At 34.7% G+C, this 24,768-nt stretch overlaps 1 protein-coding gene and 2 pseudogenes across 1 annotated transcript; 2 read left to right on the forward strand and 1 right to left on the reverse strand.

The window, feature by feature from the left end:
• Positions 1-522: 522 nt before the first annotated feature.
• Positions 523-1,557, forward strand: LOC120207529 (annotated as a pseudogene).
• Positions 1,558-12,214: 10,657 nt separating this feature from the next.
• LOC120207530 (poly [ADP-ribose] polymerase tankyrase-like) lies at positions 12,215-14,788 on the forward strand. Its single transcript, XM_039206981.1, has 6 exons — positions 12,215-12,421; positions 13,389-13,480; positions 13,570-13,648; positions 13,737-13,831; positions 14,289-14,384; positions 14,458-14,788. Exons 1-6 carry the CDS (start codon positions 12,253-12,255, stop codon positions 14,545-14,547), a joined length of 621 nt encoding a protein of 206 aa, XP_039062912.1. The 5' UTR covers positions 12,215-12,252; the 3' UTR covers positions 14,548-14,788.
• A 281-nt stretch (positions 14,789-15,069) lies between these two features.
• LOC120207531 lies at positions 15,070-21,231 on the reverse strand (annotated as a pseudogene).
• Positions 21,232-24,768: the final 3,537 nt, after the last annotated feature.

Consider the following 24,768-nt stretch of genomic DNA (forward strand, 5'->3'; position numbering starts at 1 on the left):
GGATTATTCTAAATTTTGATATTTTAAAAATTGAATTTATTTGTTCATATGGGAACTTGATAAGAATAAATAAAGTGTTTGCAACAATTAATTTTCTTGATTTATTCCAATTGTAAGAAAATAATTAAAATCAAACTTGAAAACTGAAGTACTTATTCAAGCTGTTCAGTAATTCGAGTAATTTTTTTAATTATCTTTTATTAAAAGAAAAATTATTTTATATATAGAGTGAGACTATGAAAGATGTGGTGAGCCAAATACATGTAATAATTTATTCGATATTAAATTACAAAAAGTAATGGTGAGACCATCCGATATTAAATTCCTATCTTCAAGTTCATTACAAAAAGTATTAGGAAAGGCTAACAGAAACTCCAAGCAAGTAAATAAATAAATAAATAAAGAGAAGTGTGGAGAAGCAGAAATGAAGTGGTTCCAGGCTTCCAATCCAATCCTACCTCTTAAAGAAGGAATCATCGCCAAAAAGGCAAAGGGTTTGCTTCAAAGCCAACCGAATCTCACTCTTCTCTTACCATTCTCCTACTCACATATTATATATACACACAATGACTTCCATGGCTGGAAACTCACAATTTTCAAAGCAAATTCCAGGGTCAGTGTTCAAAAAAAAATTATTATTTTCAACTCTCTGATAGAAACCCTTTTCCTAGATTGAATTAGAGAGATGATGATGATGGAGGGGGAGGAGGATGTTGTTGTTTGTAAAGATCTGTTGCAAATCATCAAAGGGAAACGTAGCAAACGTCCAAGGCCACCGTCGCCTCCTCTGACTTTCCAGGTGGCTTCAACCACCACCACGACATCTACTGGAGGTGGCGGAGTTGTTGTTTCTCCAGCAACATCTGTTGATTTAGCAGAAGGGAATAGTTCTGAGCGAGAACGAGAAGATGAAGAAGATATGGCGAATTGTTTACTTCTTTTGTCTCAAGGTCAAACAAGAAAACCACCATCGGAACCGCCTTCTTCAGCGGCGCCGGGGGATGTTTGTTCACCAATGCAAGACATGTAACCGGTGTTTCCCTTCATTCCAGGCGCTTGGTGGGCATAGAGCAAGCCACAAAAAGCCCAAGGTTAACGATCATCATCAAGATAACAACAACAACAATCATAAAGAGTTGATTTTTGCGGAAGATGATGATTATCATCATGATGAACTCAACGACATGAATACGACACTTTCACTTCAAATAACGTGCAAGGCTTCTGTTCTATGCAACAAATCTAGAGTTCACGAGTGTTCCATATGTCGCGCTGAGTTCTCCTCGGGACAAGCTCTTGGAGGTCATATGCGAAGGCATAGGACATTAAGTAATGTTCCAAGGACGACAAACTTGAGCACTGTCGGTACAACAGAACAGCCCACCAAACCCAGATGTGTTCTGCAATTGGATCTTAATCTTCCAGCACCGGAAGATGATCATCACAAGGAACCTAAAGTGCTTTCGTTTGCTTCCAAGGGAAAGCTACTGATTTTTTCGTCATCCTCTTTGGTTGATTGCCATTACTAGAATCAATGCAAAATCCATCCTGTATCATTAGCATTAATTAATTTCCTCAGATCATTCTTTGAAACTTAACTTTGTTCCATGTCAATGAAGTACTTGAAAAGAAAGTTCTTTGATGAAGTATGTTAGCTTTTGTATTTTCATGGTATCATTTGATCCATATATTTTCCATTTTTTTGTTAGGTTGCCCCACCTATTTTATTCCTTTATGGGCTGGAGAAGCATGTGATAACTGATGAAATATAAAGAAAAACAGAGTAAAGGAAGATAATTATAATAACAATAATAATAAAGAGAAGAGCAATTACGAGAGCAAAGAAGAAAGAATTTTGCCATCAATTCAAGAACCGAAATCCTCTGCCCTTCTATGTGCCCCTCCTTGTACCATTAATAATATTTTTACACGTGCCCTTTTTATTTTATAGCAACACTCGTATAAACTTCTAAAAATAAATTACGTTCTTATTTTACTTCATCTTCTACCATCTACCTCTTCCCAAACCCACCTTCACCAAATTAACCAATGAAAAGCTCTGCGTTATCACCTTCAGCTCCCCAAGCATAAACATGAAGATTGGAACTGGCGAGCGAGATCGATGAATTTAACGACAACATCGAGTTTGGATCACTTAAGTCTAACATGGCAAACCTTTGAATGAATTTTGCTTTGAATCTTCCTTCTTCGACTTGCCTTCTGGTTTCACAATACTCTTTGAACAACTGGGACAATAGATCTCAAAATAATTTTCATCACTGTCATTCCCCCTGAATCTGCAAATTTAGTTTTAATACATGCATACAAGAGTTTAATATGTTGCGTAAGACGGCTATCGGATAGAGCAAAATCGCAATGATAATTTGAGAAAATAAAAATGAAGATAAAAGAGACACAAAATTTACGTGGAAAACCCCTAAATAATATAGGGTAAAAACCACGGACAATGGTAGAAGAATTTCACTATGAGAAAATAGGAATTACAACTTCTCTCGATCTACCAAGGAGAAAACAATGATAATTCTCTCTTGATAAAAAAAGAGAAAACAACTCTCAAGAAACTCTCTAAATTCTCTCTAGTATTGGAAGAAAGCTAGAATGCTTTGAGATGGTTTTGAAGCTAAATGAGCTAGGGTATTTATAGTAGAAGCTTTAAGGACTAATCTTGAAAATACCCTAAATTACAATGACTAAATATGAGATTTTGCCATGTCACTTTTAAACCATTATTAGTGCCAACTATGAACCTTTATTGTTGCCAACTTACAATGCATTATGAACCATTATTATGCATTATACAACTATTATTAGTTGTATGACAACTAATAATTTTGCATGACAACTAATAATCTCCCACTTGAAGATTTGATTAGAATAATCATATCTTCACACCAATCTTTCTACCTTGTACCTTCATGTTGCTTACGTTTCTGACAGGCCACAAGAGGATCGACACCAGGTAAATTTATCAGCGTTGATCGCCTTCGTCATGAAATATGCTATGTTGTCTTTGGTATGGATCTTCTGCATATCTACCGTCCCTTCTTCCACCTTTTTACGAATGAAATGGTATTGAACTCGTATGTGTTTTGCCCTTGAATAAAATACTGGATTCCTTGCTAGATGCAAGGCGCTTTGACTGTTACAAAACAGAGAGACATACTCTTGATTGTGCCCAAGCTCCTCCAATAGCATCTTCAACCAAATTGCTTCTTTACTGGCTTGTGTAGCTGCTACATATTCTGCCTCTGTTGTGGATGTAGCCACAACTGACTGTAATTTTGAAACCTAGCTTACAGCTCCACCAGCAACTTTAAACACATATCCTGTAGTAGATTTGCTTTTATCCAAATCCCCTGCATAGTCAGAATCAACATACCCATTGATAAGTAAATTTGATCCTCGGTAACATAATGCAACATTTGAGGTTCCTTTGATGTATCTCAGGATCCTCTTTACTGTATTACAATGCTCTTCGCCTGGATTCGCCATGTACCGACTAACCACTCTCACTGCTTGTGCAATGTCTAGTCTTGTGCATATCATAGCGAACATTAAACTTCCCACTACCGATGCATACGGTACTCGAGACATCTCCATCCTCTCTTATTCACTGCTAGGACTCATACTGGAGGATAATTTGAAGTTAATAGGAAGAGGGGTAGAAATTGGCTTACAATCTTGCATGTTGAATCGTGACAAGATCTTCTTTAAGTAATTCTTTTGTGAAAGCCAAATCTTCCTATTACTTCTGTCTCGGTGAATTTGCATCCCTAGAATCTTGTTTGCTGATCCCAAGTCATTCATTTCAAATTCCCTAGCCAATTTTTCCTTTAATTCTTCAATATGATATTTGTTGGGTCATGCAACCAACATGTCATCCACATACAACAGCAATATAACAAAATCGTTATCACCAGACCTATTGAAATAAGCACAAGGGTATGCATTAAGTCTGTTGTATCCAATGCACATAATGAAGGAATCAAATCTCTTATACCAACACCTCGACGCCTGCTTTAGACTGTACAGAGATTTGTTCAACCTACAAACCAAGTTCTTTTTTTCTTTTTCTTCAAAACCTTCAGGCTGGAGCATATAAATTTCTTCTTCAAGATTTCCATGAAGAAAAAATGTTTTAACATCTAGTTGCTCTAGATGTAAGTACATTGTAGCACACATTGCCAAAACTACTCGAACTGTTGTTATTCGAACCACAGGAGAAAATATTTCATTGAAATCAATACCTTCTTTTTGAGCATATCCTTTGACCACCAGTCTTGCACGATACCTCTTAACTTGATCGTCACCATTTCGCTTGATTTTGAAGACCCATTTGTTACAAATTGGCTTCCTTCCTTGTGGTAGTGACACAAGGTCCCATGTATTATTTTTATGAAGGGCTTCGATTTCTTCTTGCATCGCCATCATCTACAGTGAAGCATCTGAGCTGTTTATTGCCTCCTGGTATGTTGATGGCTCACCTTCCTCTATTAAAAGGCGTTATGCAATATTACCTTCTATAACATAATCCGGGTGTCAATTGGGATGTCTTCTCACACGATCTGATTGACAAGTTGTTGGAACTTCAAAACTCTCTGGTTCTTGTTCATCATATGCTGGTTCTGCTTCAGAAGAATCTCCTTGTTCAAACTCTTTTTCCACATGTATCTGTGTAGTCTCTGACTTTTCAGCGCTATCATCGTCTTCTTTTCTTTGTAGCTTATCTTCTACAAAGATAACATCCCTGCTAATGATCACTTTGCGGGCAGTGGGATCCCATAAGCGATACCCCTTTACTCCATTAGCATACCCCAAGAATTTGCATTTCTTGGATTTTGGATCCAACTTTGAAATTTCTTGGGTGTTTACATCACGTACACAATACTTCCAAATACATGGAGGTTTGAATAATCAGCTGGTTTACCAGTCCACATCTCCATTGGTGTCTTTAGCTCTATTGTAGTTGATGGAGCTCGATTCACCAAATAACATGCGGTATTGACTGCTTCTGCCCATAATGATTTTTCTAGGCCTGCATCCCTCAACATTGCTCTTCTTCTTTCTAACAAGGCTCTGTTCATCCGCTCTACCACTCCATTTTGTTAAGGAGTGTTTGTCACTGTGAACTGTCTTTTGATTCATTCTTTCCTGTAAAAGTCATCAAATTTTTCACCTGTGTATTCTCTTCTATTATCTGTTCTGAAACACTTGATCTTATTTCCAGAATCAAGTTCCACCCGCGCTTTGAAGTTTTTGAAAGTGGAAAACACATCTGACTTCTTCTTAATAGGGTACACCTAACATCTCCTAGAGTAGTCATTAATAAATAAGACAAAGTATTTTGCTCCGCCTAGGGATGTAACTGGTGCTTGCCATACATCAGAGTGAACCAAATCTAGAACACTTTTGGCTCTAGAATTTGACGTGTTGAATTTCAACCGGTGCTACTTACTTGTTATGCAATACTCACACAAAGGAAGTGATACATTTGTTAAGCCTGAAAGTAGCTTTTTCTCCACAAGGACTTTCATTCCTTGTTCTGATATGTGTCCAAGTTTCTGATGCCATAGCATTGCAGAATCTGAAATACATGAGGCAACAGAGGCTTCTGCTTCTAGAAAAGTCTCTCCCTTCAGCATGTACAAGTTTGCTGCTATCTTTTCGCCTTTCAGCACCACAAGCGCTCCACGGAATACCTTCATGATTCCTTTTCGTGTTTCAATCTTACTTGCATTATTATCCAACAATCCTTAGGATAATAAATTTTTCTTCAGGCCTTTCACGTGTCGCACATCTCGAACAACTTTAATTGTTCCATCATACATCTTTAATTTGATGGTTCCCACGCCAATGATCTCTAAGGCATGATCATTGCAACTATACACAGATCCTCCTGAGATAAGTTCATAATGATGGAATTATTCTCTTCTTGAGGTCATGTGATATGTTGCTCCCGAATCAATGAGCCATATGTCTGCATATCTCTTTCTACCTTCTACGGTGGGTGACGCTTCACAGTATAGAGCATCTCCATCATCTGAAGTGTTTGCAGTATTGCCTTATGGATTGGAGTTTTTATTTAGACTCCAACAATCCTTCTTCAAGTGACCATTCTTTTCACAGTTGTAGCACTTTAAATTCTTCTTGCTTCTCGACTTCGATCTACCATGTTTGTGACTGCTGCTTTGGCCACGTTCTGTTGATCTCCCTCTCATCGTTGTCAACACTTCTGCTTGTTGCAGATTTACTTGTCTGTCTTCCTTGTTCTTGCACCGATTTTCTTCTTGTAGAACAGCAGCTGCAACGTCATCGAGGACTAGATTGGTGACATTACTGTTTGTCAAGTTGATGATGAGTTGATCATACGAATCAGGTAGACTTTGAAGTAGAAGTTCAACACGTTCTTGTTCTCCTATTGTACATCTTAAGGATGTAAGCTAAGAAAATAACGTGTTCAGTGTGTTTAAGTGCTCCGTCACTAAAGTAGATTCTGGCATCCGGAGAGTGTACAATTTCCTCTTAAGGAAAATTTTATTGTGCAGCGATGTGGCCTCGTACAATTTGGTGAGATGCTATTGAAGGAGCTTGGGCACAATCAAGAGTATGTCTCTCTGTTTTGTGACAGTCAAAGCGCCTTGCATCTAGCAAGGAATCCAGAATTTCATTCAAGGACAAAGCACATACGAGTTCAATACTATTTCATTCATGAAAAATGTGGAAGAATGGACGGTAGATATGCAGAAGATCCATACCAAAGACAACATAGAAGATTTCATGACGAAGGCGATCAACGCTGATAAATTTACCTGGTGTCGATCCTCTTGTGGCCTGTCAGAAACGTAAGCAACATAAAGGTACAAGGTAGAAAGAATGGTGTGAAGATATGATTATTCTAATCAAATCTTCAAGTGGGAGATTATTAGTTGTCATGCAAAATTATTAGTTGTCAAACAACTAATAATAGTTGTATAATGCATAATAATGGTTCATAATACATTGTAAGTTGGCAATAATAATGGTTCATAGTTGGCACTAATAATGGTTGAAAAGTGACATGCAAAATCTCACATTTAGTTATTGTAATTTAGGGTATTTTCAAGATTAGTTCTTAAAGCTTCTACTATAAATACCCTAGCTCATTTAGCTTCAAAACCATCCCAAAACATTCTAGATTTCTTCCAATACTAGAGAGAATTTAGAGAATTTCTTGAGAGTTGTTTTCTCATTTTTATCAAGAGAGAATTATCATTGTTTTATCCTTGGTAGATCGAGAGAAGTTGTAATTTCTATTTTCTCATAGTGAAATTCTTCTATCGTTGTCAGTGGTTTTTACCCTATATTATTTACGGGTTTTCCACGTAAATTTTGTGTCTCTTTTATCTTCATTTTTATTTTCTCAAATTATCAGTTGCGATTTTGCTCTATCCGATAGCCGTCTTCCGCAACAATTGGTATCCGAGCTAGATTAGAGTGTGTAATATATGCTTATTGTCTTTGTGGTTACCACCAAAAGGTGGATTCTCCAACATAAGAAAGTAAGAAGTTATTACCCATTCTTTGAAGGTTCCAGAGAACTATTCACGATAGTGAAATAGTGGGAGCTGTCCGTAAAAGAAGCTATGGCAACGAAATTTGATATTGAAAAATTCAATGGGAGAAATTTCTAATTGTGGAAATTGAAGATGAAGGCTATCTTGAGGAAAGACGGTTGTCTAGCAACATGATATTGGAGTGTCTGTTACTTTAATGGTGGTGATGTCTTACCTTCAACATCATTCCCTTTAGTATGTTGTTTTGGAATTTGAGTATCAATCGCCATTGGTGGTTTAGGTTGAATTTTGGGTTTTGGAGGTGACTGTAACTTTTGGTCTCTTTGTTTTTGAACAACAGAGGTCGAAGATGAAGCTACTGGAGATTTGGAAGTACTGGGTTTTAGAGAATCGAGAAGAAGCTGAAGAATTATTCTTTTGGGCATTGTGATGGTGAGAATACCGTTTCTGCAAGAATCCTGAATTTTCTCTATGATATACATATAAAGCTTGATTGAATAGACTTCGTGTGTTCTTCTCTAGAGCTTTATCTGCTTGAAATTTAATGGTACGAATAGCATCCACATATGTCATGTTAATTTGTTAAGCTGGATTGAATCAACTTCGTGTGTTCTTCTCCAGAAGGCAAGTTGAATAAGGAAGATTGAAAGCAAAATTTATTCACAAGGTTTGCCATGTTAGACTTAAGTGATCCAAATTTGATGTTGTCGTAAGATTAGTCGATCTCGTTCTCTGGTTCTAATCTTTATGTGTTTACGCTTGGGGAACCAAAGGTGATGATAACACCGAGCTTTTCATCGGTTAATTTTCTGGGCAAATGTGGGTTTGAAAAGAGGTAGATTGTAGAAGATGAAGTAAAATAAGAAAGTATGAGTGTTATAAAAATAGAAAAAAGGTACATTAAAATATTATTAGTGAGGTACAAAGCACATAGAAGAGGCAGAAGATTTATATTCACAACTGTGGATGTTGGATTAAGATTCTCTTGCTTGGTTCACAAGGAAGCTAAAGCTTAAGTTGTTAGATGTTATTGTTATGAATTTAGAGGATGAAAAATAATCAAATTAAAATTAATATAAAATAAGATCAGTATGAAAGAGTTCAGTCTCATTTATTTTTGTCGCGACCTTATTTTGGTTGGGCCCGGAACTGGGTTTCGACTTAGGAAAATGGGTTAGAGTCGCCACCGACCGTTTTAAAACGAATTTAGGTGGGTCGGACACCATCTTACCTTATATGCGTTGTACCAGAAACATGTTGAGTTCGGGAGTCGGTTACGATCAAAGAAGGATTATCACCCCTAAACCACCCTTTTGGTACCAATTAATTTGTCGGTTGCCTTTAATTGCAAAAATTTGAAATTTGAATTAAAATTTAAATTATCCGATTCGAATTTTTTACCTTTGATTCATCTGAAAACGTACCCTTAAAAAGTGAGGACAATTGTTAGTAAGGGGAAAAAAACAGTGAAAATAAATAAGATAAAAAACAATTAAAAAACAAATAAGATAAATAAGATAAGATAAAGAAAATAAAAATAAAATGAAAATAAATAGGATAAATTTGATAAAGAAAAAAATAATAAAAAATATAAAAAATAAGCAAGGAGGAAAAAATATAATAAATAAATAAAAACTAGAAGAAAAAAAACAATAAAGATAAAAAACAATAAAATTATATAAATAAATTAAATAAATAAATATATATATATATAATGATAATAATAATAATAAAGAAAAACTAAAAATAAAATATATGTTAATAATAATAAATATATATATATATATATATATATATATAAACTAGTGACTAAATAGTAAGCATAAAAAATTAGAAACCCAAATCGAAAGTATCAAAAATTTTACTTCAGTGACCAAAACGGAAGGTTTACAATTCATAGACACCAGTGGCATAGTTTACCCAGGCACGAAAATGCGCAGGAGACCCTTCATAAAACGGCGTCGTTTTGGCTACCCTATATATTCGTTTCCCCTTAAGCCAAAATGGCTATCTTTTCCCATTTAACACTTTGCTCTCTCTCTCTGCAAAATGAGAGAAAAAAATTTCTCTTCTCGCCTCTCTCCAGACGATTTCTGGTAACCGCTCGGTGGCCTTCCCGCCGTGCCATCCGTCGAGCGACGGCCGGAAAACCCAACTTAGCCTCAAAATATTCCCCTTTTCACCGTAAACCCGAAACCCAGCCTCAATCGTCCTAAAAACACCTCTATCAGAGTAGAACTACAAAAACCATTCGGGTTTTACCTTTTTTCCGACGAACCCTTGCGTTTTTCGACTGGTTCCTTCTTCTCAGAATATTTTTTTGCGTTTATATTGCTATTTTACTTATATTTATGTGTGGGCTTAGCTACTTGTGTTTACTGCTTTTTGTGTTCACCTTGGTTCGGTGTTGATGTTGGTGTTTGCTTTCATGATTGGGATTGCTTTTAGCCCTGATCTTGACCCTTTTTCAGATATTATTGTTGATGGTTTCTGTTTCTCGTGTTCGATGTTTTGGTTCTTTGGTGTATATCTGTTGGTTCCCCCGTTCCCCTTGGTAGTGGCTTGGTGGGGTATTTATACCCCCACCAGTGGCTTGTTGGTTCCGAAATAGGGGCGCTCGTGGCAGTTGTTACCGGCCACCCCGGGATGGGTCAGTCCTGGGGATCTCGGCCAGAAATCTCGTGCCGTTTGTGATTATTGGCGTGACTTGGTTTCCCTGACTTGCGGCGTCTTGACTGAACGTAAAAACCCTAATCTATACTCTGGGCTAGGTCAGGCCCACTCTTCAGACTTTTGCTGGACCGTTTGGACCATAATCTGAACCGAAAATAAAAAGGAAAATAAAAAGAATCAATAAAACGAATAACTTAAATAATAACAATAATAGTATACTAATAAACTATATAGTATATATTTCAAAAACATCTTTAAACCATATATTATTTTTTAAAAAATAAGTTTTCCAAACTATATATTATAGTTTTTCAAAAAAAAATGATTTAAAAACATTATATCGATTTTTTTAAAATGATTTTAAACTATATATTATATAATTTTTTAAAAATGTTTTTTAAACTATATTTTATATAAGTTTCTCAAAAGGTTTTAAAGAAACTATATGTTATATATTTTTTCAAAATGATTTCAAAACTATGTATTATATAAGTTTTCAAAATGTTTTAAAAACCATATATTATATATTTTCAAAATGTTTTAAAAAAATTATATACTATATATATTTCAAAAAAACCGTTTTCAAAACTACATATATCATATGTATGTTAAAAACATTTACAAATTATAATATATAAAATAAAAAAATCGGACGAAAATGAGTATCTACAATTTTTACATATGCTAGAAATAATAATTTATATTCTATTTAATTTGATATAAGAGTTAAGTTTTAAGTATGTCAATATTTTCTAAAGCATGTCGATAAAAGTTTTCTGTTGACACCTCCCTTTACTTCTAAGTTGTGAGTTCAATACTCATTTGGTATAAAATATCCCTAACCCTTCTCTAGATAGGAATTATTCCCTAAGTTTGATATACCGTAAGCTTATTCATATTTTGGTGATCATCGGTTGACCAAACATGTTGTGTACAGTATACCCTAAACGTCAATATAAAAATATAGGATAAATTACACAAATCATCACTCATATTATTATTATTATTATTTTGGTCATTTAAGTTTAAAAAATTTCAATTTAATAATTAAACTTTGTACATTAAACTTTTTTGGTTACTCTTATGTTAGTTTACTAACAAGGCAACGACATGTCACTTTACATTAAACTTTATCTAGTTCTTGACTTTTCAACTTGTTAATTTCCACAATTTTTTTTCTTCTTTAATTTCTTTTTTTCTTCTTCTCCATGTTAGGTTTTGTCATATGAAATTATAGAGATAAAAATGAGAATATTTGAACAAATACTACCTCCCTGTCAGGTTTTATCATCTGAAATTATAAAGGAACAAAATATGAATCTAGAGGTATCAATCGATCGGGTTCTATGGTATCCCATCTATCAAGGAAGATCCAATATCAAATTAAGAAGGACTACATTATAAGCATGGGATTCCTTAAAGCGAGCCCAACCAAATGATGGACAGACGCCATTTAACTGGTCGTATATCCTCCATGTTCCATTTTTTTTTCTTTGTGGGTGTGTTTTGTTAGTAAAGAAAATTGGTAATAATTGACAACATAAAGAGGAAATTAAGAATATTGTGTTGTCTCTTTATGTCCTTAATTTCATCCTTCTTGTATTTTTTGCATGATTTTCATAGCAGCAAGCAATTCAGATGGTTTTCATGCGTGAAAGTAACTTCAACAAGCTTTTTTTTATTCTTCTACTATAACGCATGAGTTATAGTGAGTCATAGACTTGAAATCAAGATTGGTAATAAAAAATTATTTTATTAGATCATGTTATAACACCTTTATAAAGTTAATGGCAGAATGATAAAAAAATTCAATGTATAGATTTTGGTTATTAAATTAAAAAAATTTAAACTTAAGTGACTAAAATAGGAGTGATAATAAAATTTAATGATGATTTATGTAGTTTACCCAAAACATTACAGTTATAAGAAAATAAAAGGAGTAATAAACCTAAGTTGATTAGCCGTACACCAATAACAGAGAAATCGAGATAAAGGAAAGAAAACGATGGCGGTTCCAGGAAGACACATACTTGAAGAAGATGAAGACGACGATAACGCTCTCTTTGAAGAAAATGGTCTCGAGATTGACCTTGAAGCCGATACCCCTCCGCACCTACGCGACTTTGCCGCCGCTGTCCAGCTCGGCGACCTCAACGCTCTTCGCCTCGCCCTAGGTTTCATTTTCCCCATTTGACAATTTTTACTCTTTTATTCCTGTTTGTTTGAGCTTTACCTGTTAAAATTTCATGCTACAAACTTTTACTTTTCTTTCTCCCTTTGGGATTTTATGGGATTTTATCATTCTCTAAAGCTTAAAAAGATTAGTTTTTGGAAATTCTCTTATTTTTGTTACTGACTGTGGTCTCTGGGTCAATTCTGATGTGAGAATAGTTATTACTTAAATATAATTAGGGATTTTGGGTAACCTTTTCATGAAATTGGAAGAACATGATGGGAGTCTCTAAAGGAAATAGATGAAGTGTAGAGCTTATTTGATGTTGATTTCAGTTTTTGAATGCTATATTGAAGTTGACGATTAATATATCCTTAGTGCCTTAGAAATTAAAGCTTTGCATATATAATTGTACTTAAAAAAAATTGATAAGCTTTTCATATATGATTGATAGCTTGTAATTCATTTATTAAAACTAAAAAAATGTAAGGAGCTGAAGTTGAGAAAAATTCTGATCTTGAATAATGCCTTATTTAAGTGTCTTCCTATATTGTATGACGGATTGTTTTAAACTTTTGATTTATTTCCCAGTATTTATGTCAATGTTATGCAAGTGTTTATGGCCCTTTGGACGTTAACTGAACATTTTTTCAGAATGGAACAACTAATATGCTCTTTCTTTCATCGTTTTAGTTGGATTTGCGTGGACATTAAATCTATTTTGATCACTCTCTTCATTTTTGTTTAAATACTTGTGCCCGACACTTGTGTCTGATACATGAATATGTGGATATAATTTCCATAGATCCTCCAAATGCATGAAAAATTTAATAGAATCTGACCATACGTGTACCGTATACATACTCATGTTCAGCACTCGCACCCAAATCTGCATAACATAACATTGAAGTGTTCTTTGACTACTATATCTCCTAATGATGTTTTTTATTGTTCATTTTATTGTATAGACAACATGAATGGCAGCATCGATGAACCTGTAGAAGATGGTGATACAGCTCTCCATCTTGCCTGCCTCTATGGTTATCTGCCTTGTGTTCAAGTCAGTGTCGAGTGCTGTTTTCACTGCTATTTTTTATGTATTTTTTTCTAGACCAAAAGCCTTATGATTGATGATTTGATCCCTTGTAGCTACTTTTGGAAAGGGGGGCTAATTTGGAGGCCAAAGATGAAGATGGAGCAGTTCCTTTGCATGATGCCTGTGCTGGCGGTAGGATGTTCACTTTTATTTAGAATCTTTTATCTCTGACTAGGTACTGACTTTTGGCTTTTTTTCCTTTCCTAATCGACATTTTCAGGATTTATTGAGATAGTACAACTTCTACTTGACAAAGCCATTGACAGTGGATGTTTGAAAAGGATACTAGATTCAGTTGATGCCGAAGGTGATACTGTGAGTACTTCATATTAATGACACTTGAACCATATTGAATTCTAATGCCTGTATGTTCAGTTTATTCACTTGATGTTGATTAGGTTCTAAAGCTAATTTGATTCATTTCAATTGATTCTGATTTGTTTGGCATTCAATTGCACATTGGTCAAAGTTTTTATTTAATAAATGAAAATGGGAATCGATTTGCATTCTTCTCCTAATTGCTTGACAAGACTGAAACCCGGCCGTTTTGACCTTAAAAAATCAACAGTTTGAGCTTGAAATAGTCCAAACCCAAAATGGGCTGAACAAGTAAACCCATAATGATCCGAAATGACAAATTCAAATTTGACTCAAACCAAATGATCTGAAAATTTTTGAAACCTGAATTGACCCAATTGTTCATATTAAAAGCAGAGCTGCTTTTTACATATAAGTCTTGTTTACGGCTACTCTGTGTTCTTTTTTGCATCAGCCTCTTCATCATGCAACAAGAGGTGAGCATGCAGAAGTGATACAATTGTTACTGGCGAAAGGAGCTTCACCCACAAAGACAAACACTTATGGAAAGGTTAGTCTTGAGTAGGTTTTCTAAATCTAATATTTTCCCTTCAAAGATGTGTTCCTAACTCGAATTCATGCAGATCCCACAGGAGCTAGCTGACCCTGAAACAGAGGCTAGGAGAGTTTTTGAAGCCGCCACTAGTGCCCAAACCTCCCAGGGAAGCTGTTAAGTACATGATCCTTGAAATTTGCTTAGCCTGTGTGAGAGTAGGATGAGTGGTGGCTACATTTTTGTTGCCACTCTTTGGAGGCTAGAATGAAATACCTATTTTTCATCAAATTTGATATTAGTATCTTAGCGGAAAAGGGGAGCTTGTATAAGTTTATAGCTTTTCAATGCTACCCTATTAATGGCAAAGAAACAAATCTCCTTTACGTTTATAATAAACAATTTAGTGCTTTTACATTTAATTCTTGCACAATTTTAATCTTTTTGTTGTTTTTAAGAACTGCCGAATCTAGGTACATTGGTGATAGGATTTTTTTTTACAAATATATGAACTAATAAAAAGAGTAACATCAATTAATAAATGGCCGATAAGTAATGGTTCTGAGCTTTAAAATAGAAGGATTAGAGTAGATAAAGCTTTACATGCTATCTAGCTTTTGTTTCCATTATTTTGAGAAGAGCGAAAGGATAGAACAAAGCATTGAATGTGTGTTACAGGAAGTATATCATAAACAATGGCAGGTAACTATACTCGCTATAAACATCATTGATTAAAAATCGACTCCTAGGAGCAGATCTTGAACAAAGTATTTCGGCAACATTGGCACAAATGGTATTTGGAATGGTGTACTACATCCCCTAATCACTCCATTTCTCACAACATTTGGACACTATGGACCCAAAACCTCGTGTCAAGTTTTCATGGAATTCGGAGGAAATACCTTCCGAATGAAATCCAAGAACCGTTGCGAGTAGAATGTAGGGTCGACGGCTGATATGGACAGAGAATCAAACTGAAGAGATTTATAGGCATGTTCAATCTTCTTAGTCATGTTATATTCTTGCAAAATGTCGATGATTCCCAGATATAGAACAACATCATATGTTTCATGGAACATGTTTTCTTCTTTACCAGGAATCTGCTCGGCCCTCGCTGGCATGTTCACACCAAGCTGGATCTGGAATCTGTTCAAGAAATAAATAAATAAAAACATTAAAAGGTTATCCCCTTAAAGATAAAAGATGAAGAATTAAAGCTTACACGCTGCATTAGAATCACAATATATAGCCAATTTGTGCATATGTACGTATAGTCACTACCATCCCTTTTTCTCTCTCAATTTAGACTCCAGAAATTATGGCTATAAGTAGGTATCAGACATATGTAATTTTCATCTTTTTTTAATAGAAGGCAGAGCAAGAAAGAATTTCTTCATAACTATTGTAGCACGCAACAAGCTTATTTTCAGGTTCCCCAACATTTTAAGGTGACTATGTATTTGTTTTCTCACGCCATTCTGTTTCTATAAGCACTTCTGGGAGGGTTTATACAAATAAAATACCAAGATCCAGGCAACAATGAATAAATTTTGGGATATTGCAATAGAATATCCGTCATGACATGTTTAGGACATCATACCTTGCTGTACCCGGGAGGAGAAGATCTACTTCCTCATCACCTGCAGCTGATGCTCGCAAACGTCTACCTCGTATATGAGAACCCGTGACAACACTACTGTCGTCTGTTCCACGAGGAACCAATACAAGGCCTTGAGGGTAGTTGGAGATCTCATCCTCTGAAATATAACCACCAAGAAAATTTGAAATTAGGCCATTGTCCTTCAGGATAATGTAAAGTAGGAAATGCATACAAGTTGTATCAGAATCGGATAACTACAGCATAGACCCGATTACTTGGGTGTATGCTATGTACCATGCAATTGCATGATATCATCACAAAATATTAAAGCCGAAAGTGTGAGTTGAATTGGTATCGACCCTATGTGTCTTATTCGATGTTGTTTCAAATGCGCCCTTTATATGGTATATATCTGACATCTAGGTTTCATCATGTATGTAAATGATGTGAATAGAATTTCCCATCTTATATTTCTGTTTCATTTGTGTGTAACAAACTACGTCTTAAATATTTTGTAACTGTCAATATGGAGTAATAATTTTCTTTTTGCACAGATTTGGCTATCTTATGCATGCCAACAACTCTGAATTCTTGAAAGACACTTAACTCGTATAATCTACAAAATGAAAATGGTATGCTAAATAAAATATAAAGGACCAAAAGAAACTGCCACTAGAAGATCATATGTTCAAAATGCACACCTTCCTCTGCAACACTCCCTAGGCCGTCAACTCTGTTGTAGGACATGAGAGACCTCAAATGCTGAGGTGCTCGATAATGCACACCAAGCAAAAGGCTGTAATCCATAATGCATTGTTCTTCCAAAAATTTACTATCAATCTCTATTTGCCTACATAAATATATATAAATGGAATCAGGTAAACCAATTATATAAGAATGCTGTTCAAGCGGGATAGAAAATAAACATTTTTGTATCGTTAAAGCTGTTTAGTTATGTCTTAACAGTACTGTGAGGTAAACCAAATCTTGGACTAATCATTGTGAAGTAGTTAACTAAAATAAAGATGGGGATATGCTGATAATATGTCAACTTGAAAAAGTAAGATACAAAGATAATATGATGGAATAGAAGTTGCAAACTCGTCAACCACCTTAATAAAGCTTCTCGCCAAGAAGGTTCCAAATAAAAGCAGTAATTAAGATCCAAATCTTTAAGTGTTGTGTTCTCATCAATTTCAACCTTGTCGGCAGAACGCCCTAGTGATGATCCTTTCAAGTCAAATCTTCTATGAATCCTTAATTCAGTGCAAAACATATTTCCCATGACAACAAAGCGAAACTGCAAGAGAACATGGTTCATGGTTGTTAGCTCAAAAGGCATTCTAGTGTTGAAGGAGCCATTTGTTAGATAACATGAAATAAGAAATGGAAAAAAACAGTCCTTAATTAAAGTACCTAACAATAATTTTATTTAGATGAATTCAGTGAAACCACCTTTATGAAGTGTATGGATTGAGGGGGGAAACCCCTCTGGCATATGAAAGTAGAGAACTCTACTGTTGTTATTACCTTTTGACCACTTGATGGTTTGATTCTGTGAAGCCCAAAAAACTTTGTTATGAGTGTATTCTCATATGACCTCACGTGATGGTGATAGTTTGGAAGCATTCTTAGAAGAACCTATGAGCAAGAATTTAGTCAATAAAACCTGCAACTGCAATCATCAGGGGGAAACAAAGAACAGAAGAAGAAATAAACAGGGACAGAAAGACATTGAAAATACTTTGCAATCTGGTATTGATTTTTAATTAGGGAACTAAGGTAAAACTTTAATGTTGAAAGAACTAACAAGTTAAAGCAACCAGCCAACATTATCATATTTACTCGAGTTTCCCAGAAAATATATATATAATGTACATGTGGAGATTGCAAACCTTTACTTCAGATTTCCGGAGTGTCTTAATCATGAAACGATCATCTTGAGACAGAAAGAAGATACTACCACTTTTCCCGGGAGAAGAAAGTTCCCTGAGAGCATCATTTCCGCAAATGGACATCATGTAGTCAGCGGCATCAATCTTGAACATCTCCCGTAAGTTCCTACAATTAGTTTTACTTATTTCAACACGTGAAACAAAAACATAGTACAATATTCACAAAAGATAAATTAGCATCAATCTAAGGACTACTTAGAACTTTATGCAAGGTCTATCAAAATATTTGCTTTATAAAAATAAAGGAAACTGAAATTTAAGACACCTCTTTCAGAAGAAATAAGCAACTAGAATTTGTTATTCCAAAAAGGACATGGAATCCTAAATAGCTCATAGACCAAACCTTAAAATTGAACCAGAGGACCTCATCATTAAAACTAGAAAGATCAACGAAATTCCCACTGAATGTATTAGAAAAGTTATATTGCATACAGAAATTCTCCCTATGGTCACAAAATGGAGGTATGCTAACCTGAAAACTATTGGGCAGTAATCCTTCCACTTAAAATCATCGGATTGATGGGTAGGTGTCAATTGTGATCCCACCTTAGGAAAATTCATCCAAAAGCTTGCACGGGGACCAAAGTCTGATGCTCTAACCTCTCGTCTTTGTACAGGTGTAATTTTCCCCACAGTGTATCTGGCAAAATCTAGCTTTATTCAGCTTTCAGTTTTCCGAAAACAATGTAACAGCATATTTAGCTGAACAGATATGGATTCTGCATCATGACAAACGTAGTGTATCTTTCTATGAATTCTTTACAGAGGATGCAATAAAATTTAAATTACAATTAAGAAACATTTTTTAAGTAGTACCTACAACAGATTCACAAACAAACAAAAATATTTATCTATCATCCCAAAGAGAGAAGGCTATACAGATACATTGTTTATACAGGTTTAGTCAACACTTCACATCTCTTCCATTTTTCTGTTAATATCTATAAGGAAACTAAATCACAATTACTGTCCAAACTTCAGACTGAATGATCCATAAAATGGTAAACTTTAAGCCGTAATAAAATATAGAAGGGAAAACAAATAAGAAAAGTAAGAGTATCGTCAGATATAAGGAGGAAGGTAAATAACAATAAGAGTTAGAAACAAATGACAGACCTGATTCCAAGCTGCAAACTGAGCATTAAATCATAACTCCTGTGCCCTTTAATGATTGTTTCACCAGGCCTCTTAACCTTTTGCCAACCTTTTTTGCCTCCGTTTTGCTCTTCGGGAGGATGATGAAAACTATTATTCAACACAAGCTCACTGATTAGAACACCTTGCATGTATTCACGTTCTAGGATTGGTGCATTTGTTTCACTCCCTTTTTCTCCCCCTTCCATAAAAGAATCAGATAATTCTAACGATGAATCATGACCAATCACTTTTTCAATGGATACCTCCAGACTCCAACGTCTTTCCAGGGAAACATTTCTGTTGCGAGACTGCTGCAGATTTAATAAGTTTCCTTCTGATAGCTTATCAGAATTACGATTAGATACCCGGTTGCCACCGACTTTGACATTTCCCATGTCGACAGAAGCAGCATGGTGGATATGCGAATGGTTCTGCTTTCTCAAATCTGGTAGCAGTCCTCTTTTTCTGAGAGCATTGAGGTAAACTTCTTGTGAGGCAGGAAGCCGGCTGCCATCAGGATAAAATGATCCTTTTCCATCCTTTACACCCCGTGTCCAAGTTCCTACATAGCAACTACCATCTCTCCAGGTATACACTCCGAACCCGTGCATCATTCCATTCAACCAGCTTCCTTCAAAGGAGTCTCCATTTGTCCAAGTGAGGGTTCCTTTTCCAGACATTTTCCCACCTTTCACATTCCCTAGATAAACATTTCCATTGGCCCAAGTATATTTTCCAGGACCTTCTGGTGTTCCCTGCATCCAAAAGCCTTCAAACACATCTCCATTAGGATAAACTTGAAATCCTAAACCATGTTTGAGATTCAACTTCCATCTCCCCTTATGTCAATTTATTAGAGCCAATATGTCCCGGTACCATGCGTATATCCACCTGTGAACTCACCATCATAGACAGTTCCAGAAGGCCATTGTATTTTGCCAGTCCCATGCCTCATCCCACATCTCCATTCTCCCTCGTACACACAACCACTTTGCCAAACATACTTTCCTTGACCCTCTGGCATGTTTCCGAGCAATGACCCAGAATATGAGTCCCCATTTGATAGCAAGAGTTCTCCAACTCGAAATCCAGCAGTTTCAGAACTATGGACAGCGTCACCATTAGTTAGAATAGAACCATTGCCTTTGTCAATGATGGCATCAAGAGATTTTGTTCTTTCTGCACGAGAGAGTGCTTCTTCTACGTTACTGGTGGTGACCACAAGGCCAGACATGCATAATGCCTCAAAAGGTTACAGTTTCTTACAAGAACATGTGCAGCCAATTCCGAGGTGCTTCAACAATATAAACACTATTAAAAGAATATCTACTATGAGGTCTGACGATAATTCCTTTGAAAACTCTCTTTCCTTTAATCTACAAACAGGATCATGAATACAGAATATTCATTAGTAGCAGAAAAACTTATTTCAACATTGTAAAAGGACTTTCTAAAGCAGACGAAACCTACTTAATGATGACTTCACATTGTAAAAACAAAACAAACCAAAATCGAGTGCTTGATTCCATCTGCTAAACTATAACACATTCTTCATGGAAATCAAATTTTAAAAACAAATAAATACACAATTAAAATATGAAATCAAATTAACTTGATTTACACAAAAATGAAGCTTATGAATTCTCGATTCAATAACTAGGACATAAATCCAATGAAAAAACAAATTTCTAGCATAAAATATTCAAATCGCTACCTGATCTTTTAGCTCATTTTTCTTCTCCACTCATTTAAATCGAATATAAATCTTTCTATATCCGGCTACCAATGCTCTTTCAAAATCTCACATAGCAAAGAGAAAAACTTCAAAAAAAAAAAAACAAATAACAAATAACAACGATACGAATCTAATCTAGCAAGTAGCAATCAATAAAAATATTTCACTAGCATTTTTACTCTACGGTCCATAAATCAAGTCAACTGAAACTCAAACATTGAAGCATCATTGTCGAGACCAATAATCTATACAGTATACTCAATATATACGTACAAAAAAGATGAAAGATAAGGCATAGAGTACCTTTAAAGGAAACAAAAAGGAGAGAGAGTAAATCGACGACGAAAGCAAAAGCAAAGGAACGACCTGAAGACGAAGAAGTTTCGTCGCTGTTCTTAAAAGGCTGAGAATCTAAAACCGCTGCGTTTCGCTTTTTGAAAAATCAATTATCTTCTCGATGGTGACGATTTTTGGAAAGGAATCTACAAAGCTAAAACAAACAAGAACCAAAAATATCATTTCAGTAAACAGACCAAAATGCAAATATAAAATCCAAGCATGGTCACACCCAAATTTTAATTTAAAATATATTTAATTTATCTTATTTAATTAATGGGCCAAAACGCATGATTTTAAAGTTTTGGGATAAGTTTGCATACTTTTAATAGTTTAGGGCTTTAAGCCCGGATAAACCTACTTATTATGATAACTTATGATAAAAATCTGGTGGGGAAAAATGTTGGTTGTTAGGGTTTAAACTCACGTTCAACAGTATAGAAAGCCATGATAAAAATAGTGCAACACCTAAAATACTTGGAGGCCTTTGGATAGAGGAATGTGAGATTTTCATGGGAATGAAATCCACATTTCTCCGTTTGATTTGCATGGAATCTCATTTTCAGTAATGTAAAATTATCAATAGTGAATTTTTTAGGGTATATTATTAGGAATGTAATTACTTTCCTTTCCTTAGGTATTGTTGGATTATTAGCATTTTGGACTAAAATGCCCTTAAAAGTTTTTTAAAAAATATCATTCTCCTCTCATTGAATAATAAAAATTCTACAAAGGTTAAATTATAAATTTATCCTTAAACTATTTTAGATTTACAAATAAGTCTATAATTAAAATTTTATATGAAGTTCAGGGGTTAAAATAAAATTTACCCTATCATTAAATCTTTTATATTTTCAATTTTGTAAAAAAAATATAAATTTTGTAAAAAAATTATATAAATTTTATGAATTTAAATTTTTTATAGAAAATATATAAATATTTCCAACTTGTTAAAAACAAATATATAATAAGGACAATTTTGTTAAATATACATTCCAATAATCTTTTATTCTTTTAACCAAACACGGTAATCTTACATTCCTACTAAATCAACCAAACACAAAATACAACATTCCCAGTAATCATATTCCCTGGTAATCTTACATTCCCACTGGTAATCTTACATTCCGTGAACCAAACGCACCCTTAGATGAGAAATTCATAACCCTATGAATTTATATTTAATCCGATAAACTACTGATTTACCTATTAAATTCATGATGTTTAGAAAACCACTGATAATCAGATCTTAACATTCGAGAATGTATAAAACTTAGAATTATTGATTTATAAGTGAGCACCTAAAGGCTAAAACATCGGAAGTACTATTTATGTTTGAATTGTTCAAAAAAATTGAATTAAATGGAATGACTAGATTGAAGGAAATGACTGAAATACCCTTGAACTATAAAATGACCAAATACCCCTAAAGTGTGAAATAACCTAAAATACCCCCAAGCCTTAGAATGATTGAATACCTTTAAGCTATGTAATGAATTAATCTACTTCGAATACCAGAATGATCTAAATACCCTCGATACTTGGATTAAGTAAATGCCTTTGGATGGCTTCTAAAGATACCAGTGAAGTTTTAAATGCGATAATGCCCTTGAGGTTTATAGAGTACGATCTAAATAGGTCGATCATCCCTAATACTGTTACAATACGAGAAATAATTAAATACCGCTTAAACACATATTTGTATCCTCATGATCAGTCCAAAATGGTTCTGAATGTGATCAGTTCGATTCCACAGTGCAGTCAATTTTAAGAAATGAACATTCGTTAAGTTTTCTCTACCTACATACTTGATAAGTATTGACTTTGCTGAAATTTGTATAGTGTAATTGGAATTGGAAACCTGTTAAGATTCTTGAAATATGGAATTATATAAATCGCTACATACCCTTATTAATCTGATTTATCAAATTTCTCATGAATCAAATGACAAAATGCCCTTATAAACATGCTTGATGGAAGCACATGAGGAATGTCTTAATCCTAAAAAAAATTTATGTAATAATTCCTGAATACCTTGCTGATATATCTGAATACTATGATCTTGATAAATCACTTTCAGAATGACTGGTGAATCCACTAGCTATCAAACCCCCTTTTTATAAGGATATCATTTATGAAATTCAATCAGTTTGTAGAAGTTTCGTTTTCCCCCGCTGATAATTGCTAAATACCTCCGAAAAATAATCGGATCCTCTAGTGTGTTCCCTATGGTTACATGATATGTGTTATTTGGTTACATGTTTTCAGTGAAAAAATAATTGTTCCTGATTTATGGATCATGGAATCTACTATTTACTGTATGAATCATTAATGGATACTGTCTGGATAGGATTCTAGAGTATGTAGGTTCAGTTCTGATCAAGCCAGTAATTCCTCATGGAGGTTCAGCACCGATAAAACTGGTAATTCCTTATGGACCTAAGGTGACCCTTGGGTGGGCTCCTGGGCCAATGGGCCTAATGTTAAGACCTTATTGACCCTAAGTGTAACACCACCAACCCGTATCCGACTCGGATCCGAGTCCGAAGTGTCACATTGACTATTCAAAAACCTTTACTTATATAAAATAGTGATAATTAAAATTTATTATTGCATATAACTTATTCAAAACCTTTATCAAACTATTCAGAGCTTATACAATATATTATTTTGAATACATGCCAACTAGAACTTTATGTATTAAAATACATATTATTCACCTTTCTTCTGATCTGACCTTTGGTAAAGAATTGACATGTCTTGCTTCACATTGCTCTTTACTCTTCTCACTTTGGTAACCTACGTGTGAAATAATCACACGCTAAGTCGACGACTTAGTGAGGCAATAAACATAAATATAATTATAGCTTGTAATCATGCATGAACAATTACTACTATCACTCATACCCTTATTCATGTAACAAATCCCTATAACACATATGCAATATATCATTACACATATAAAACATATACACACATATATTCATCACTCATCTTTTCCATCATTAGCCTTATTTCATTATCAATATTATTATCGTTTATATCTCTTAATACATATCCTCTTATACCTAGCATTTTAACCAACATTTGCCTCATTTAATCATACAATCCACATATCATCATATAAATCATATAATTCATTCATATCACAAAAGCATATAAATCACATGTAATATTTTGTTGTTTTTCTTATTAGCCCATGTACACATGTGAGAACTATAGATATATGAGTCTATAGAGGTTGTGCACTAATGCTGTCACCACAGCTCGTATAAATGCACCGAAGTGCCACGTAGAATTGCACCGTAGTGCCGCGTAGAAATGCACCGTAGTGCCGCGTAGAAATGCACCGAAGTGCTATATAATTGTCCCTAAGGACTACATATCATTCCTTAAGAATCATACACATATGCCAAGGATCAAATATGTGTCTCAAAGACCTCACACATGTTCCAAAGAATACATATATGTCCCGAAGGACCGCGTAGACCCTCGACTCTTGGCATGCCAACTATACCCTAGCTCTCATGACACATAACATGGGCATCATCATTTATGTCATTTCACATTTTCACATAAACACGTAGTTCACTTTCACATAACACGTAAATTATGTCACATAAGTTGAATCACATATAC

The sequence above is a fragment of the Hibiscus syriacus genome, unplaced genomic scaffold (genome assembly GCF_006381635.1).
Source record: "Hibiscus syriacus cultivar Baekdansim isolate YM2019G1 unplaced genomic scaffold, ASM638163v2 tig00014862_pilon, whole genome shotgun sequence".
Classification (NCBI taxonomy): domain Eukaryota; kingdom Viridiplantae; phylum Streptophyta; class Magnoliopsida; order Malvales; family Malvaceae; genus Hibiscus; species Hibiscus syriacus.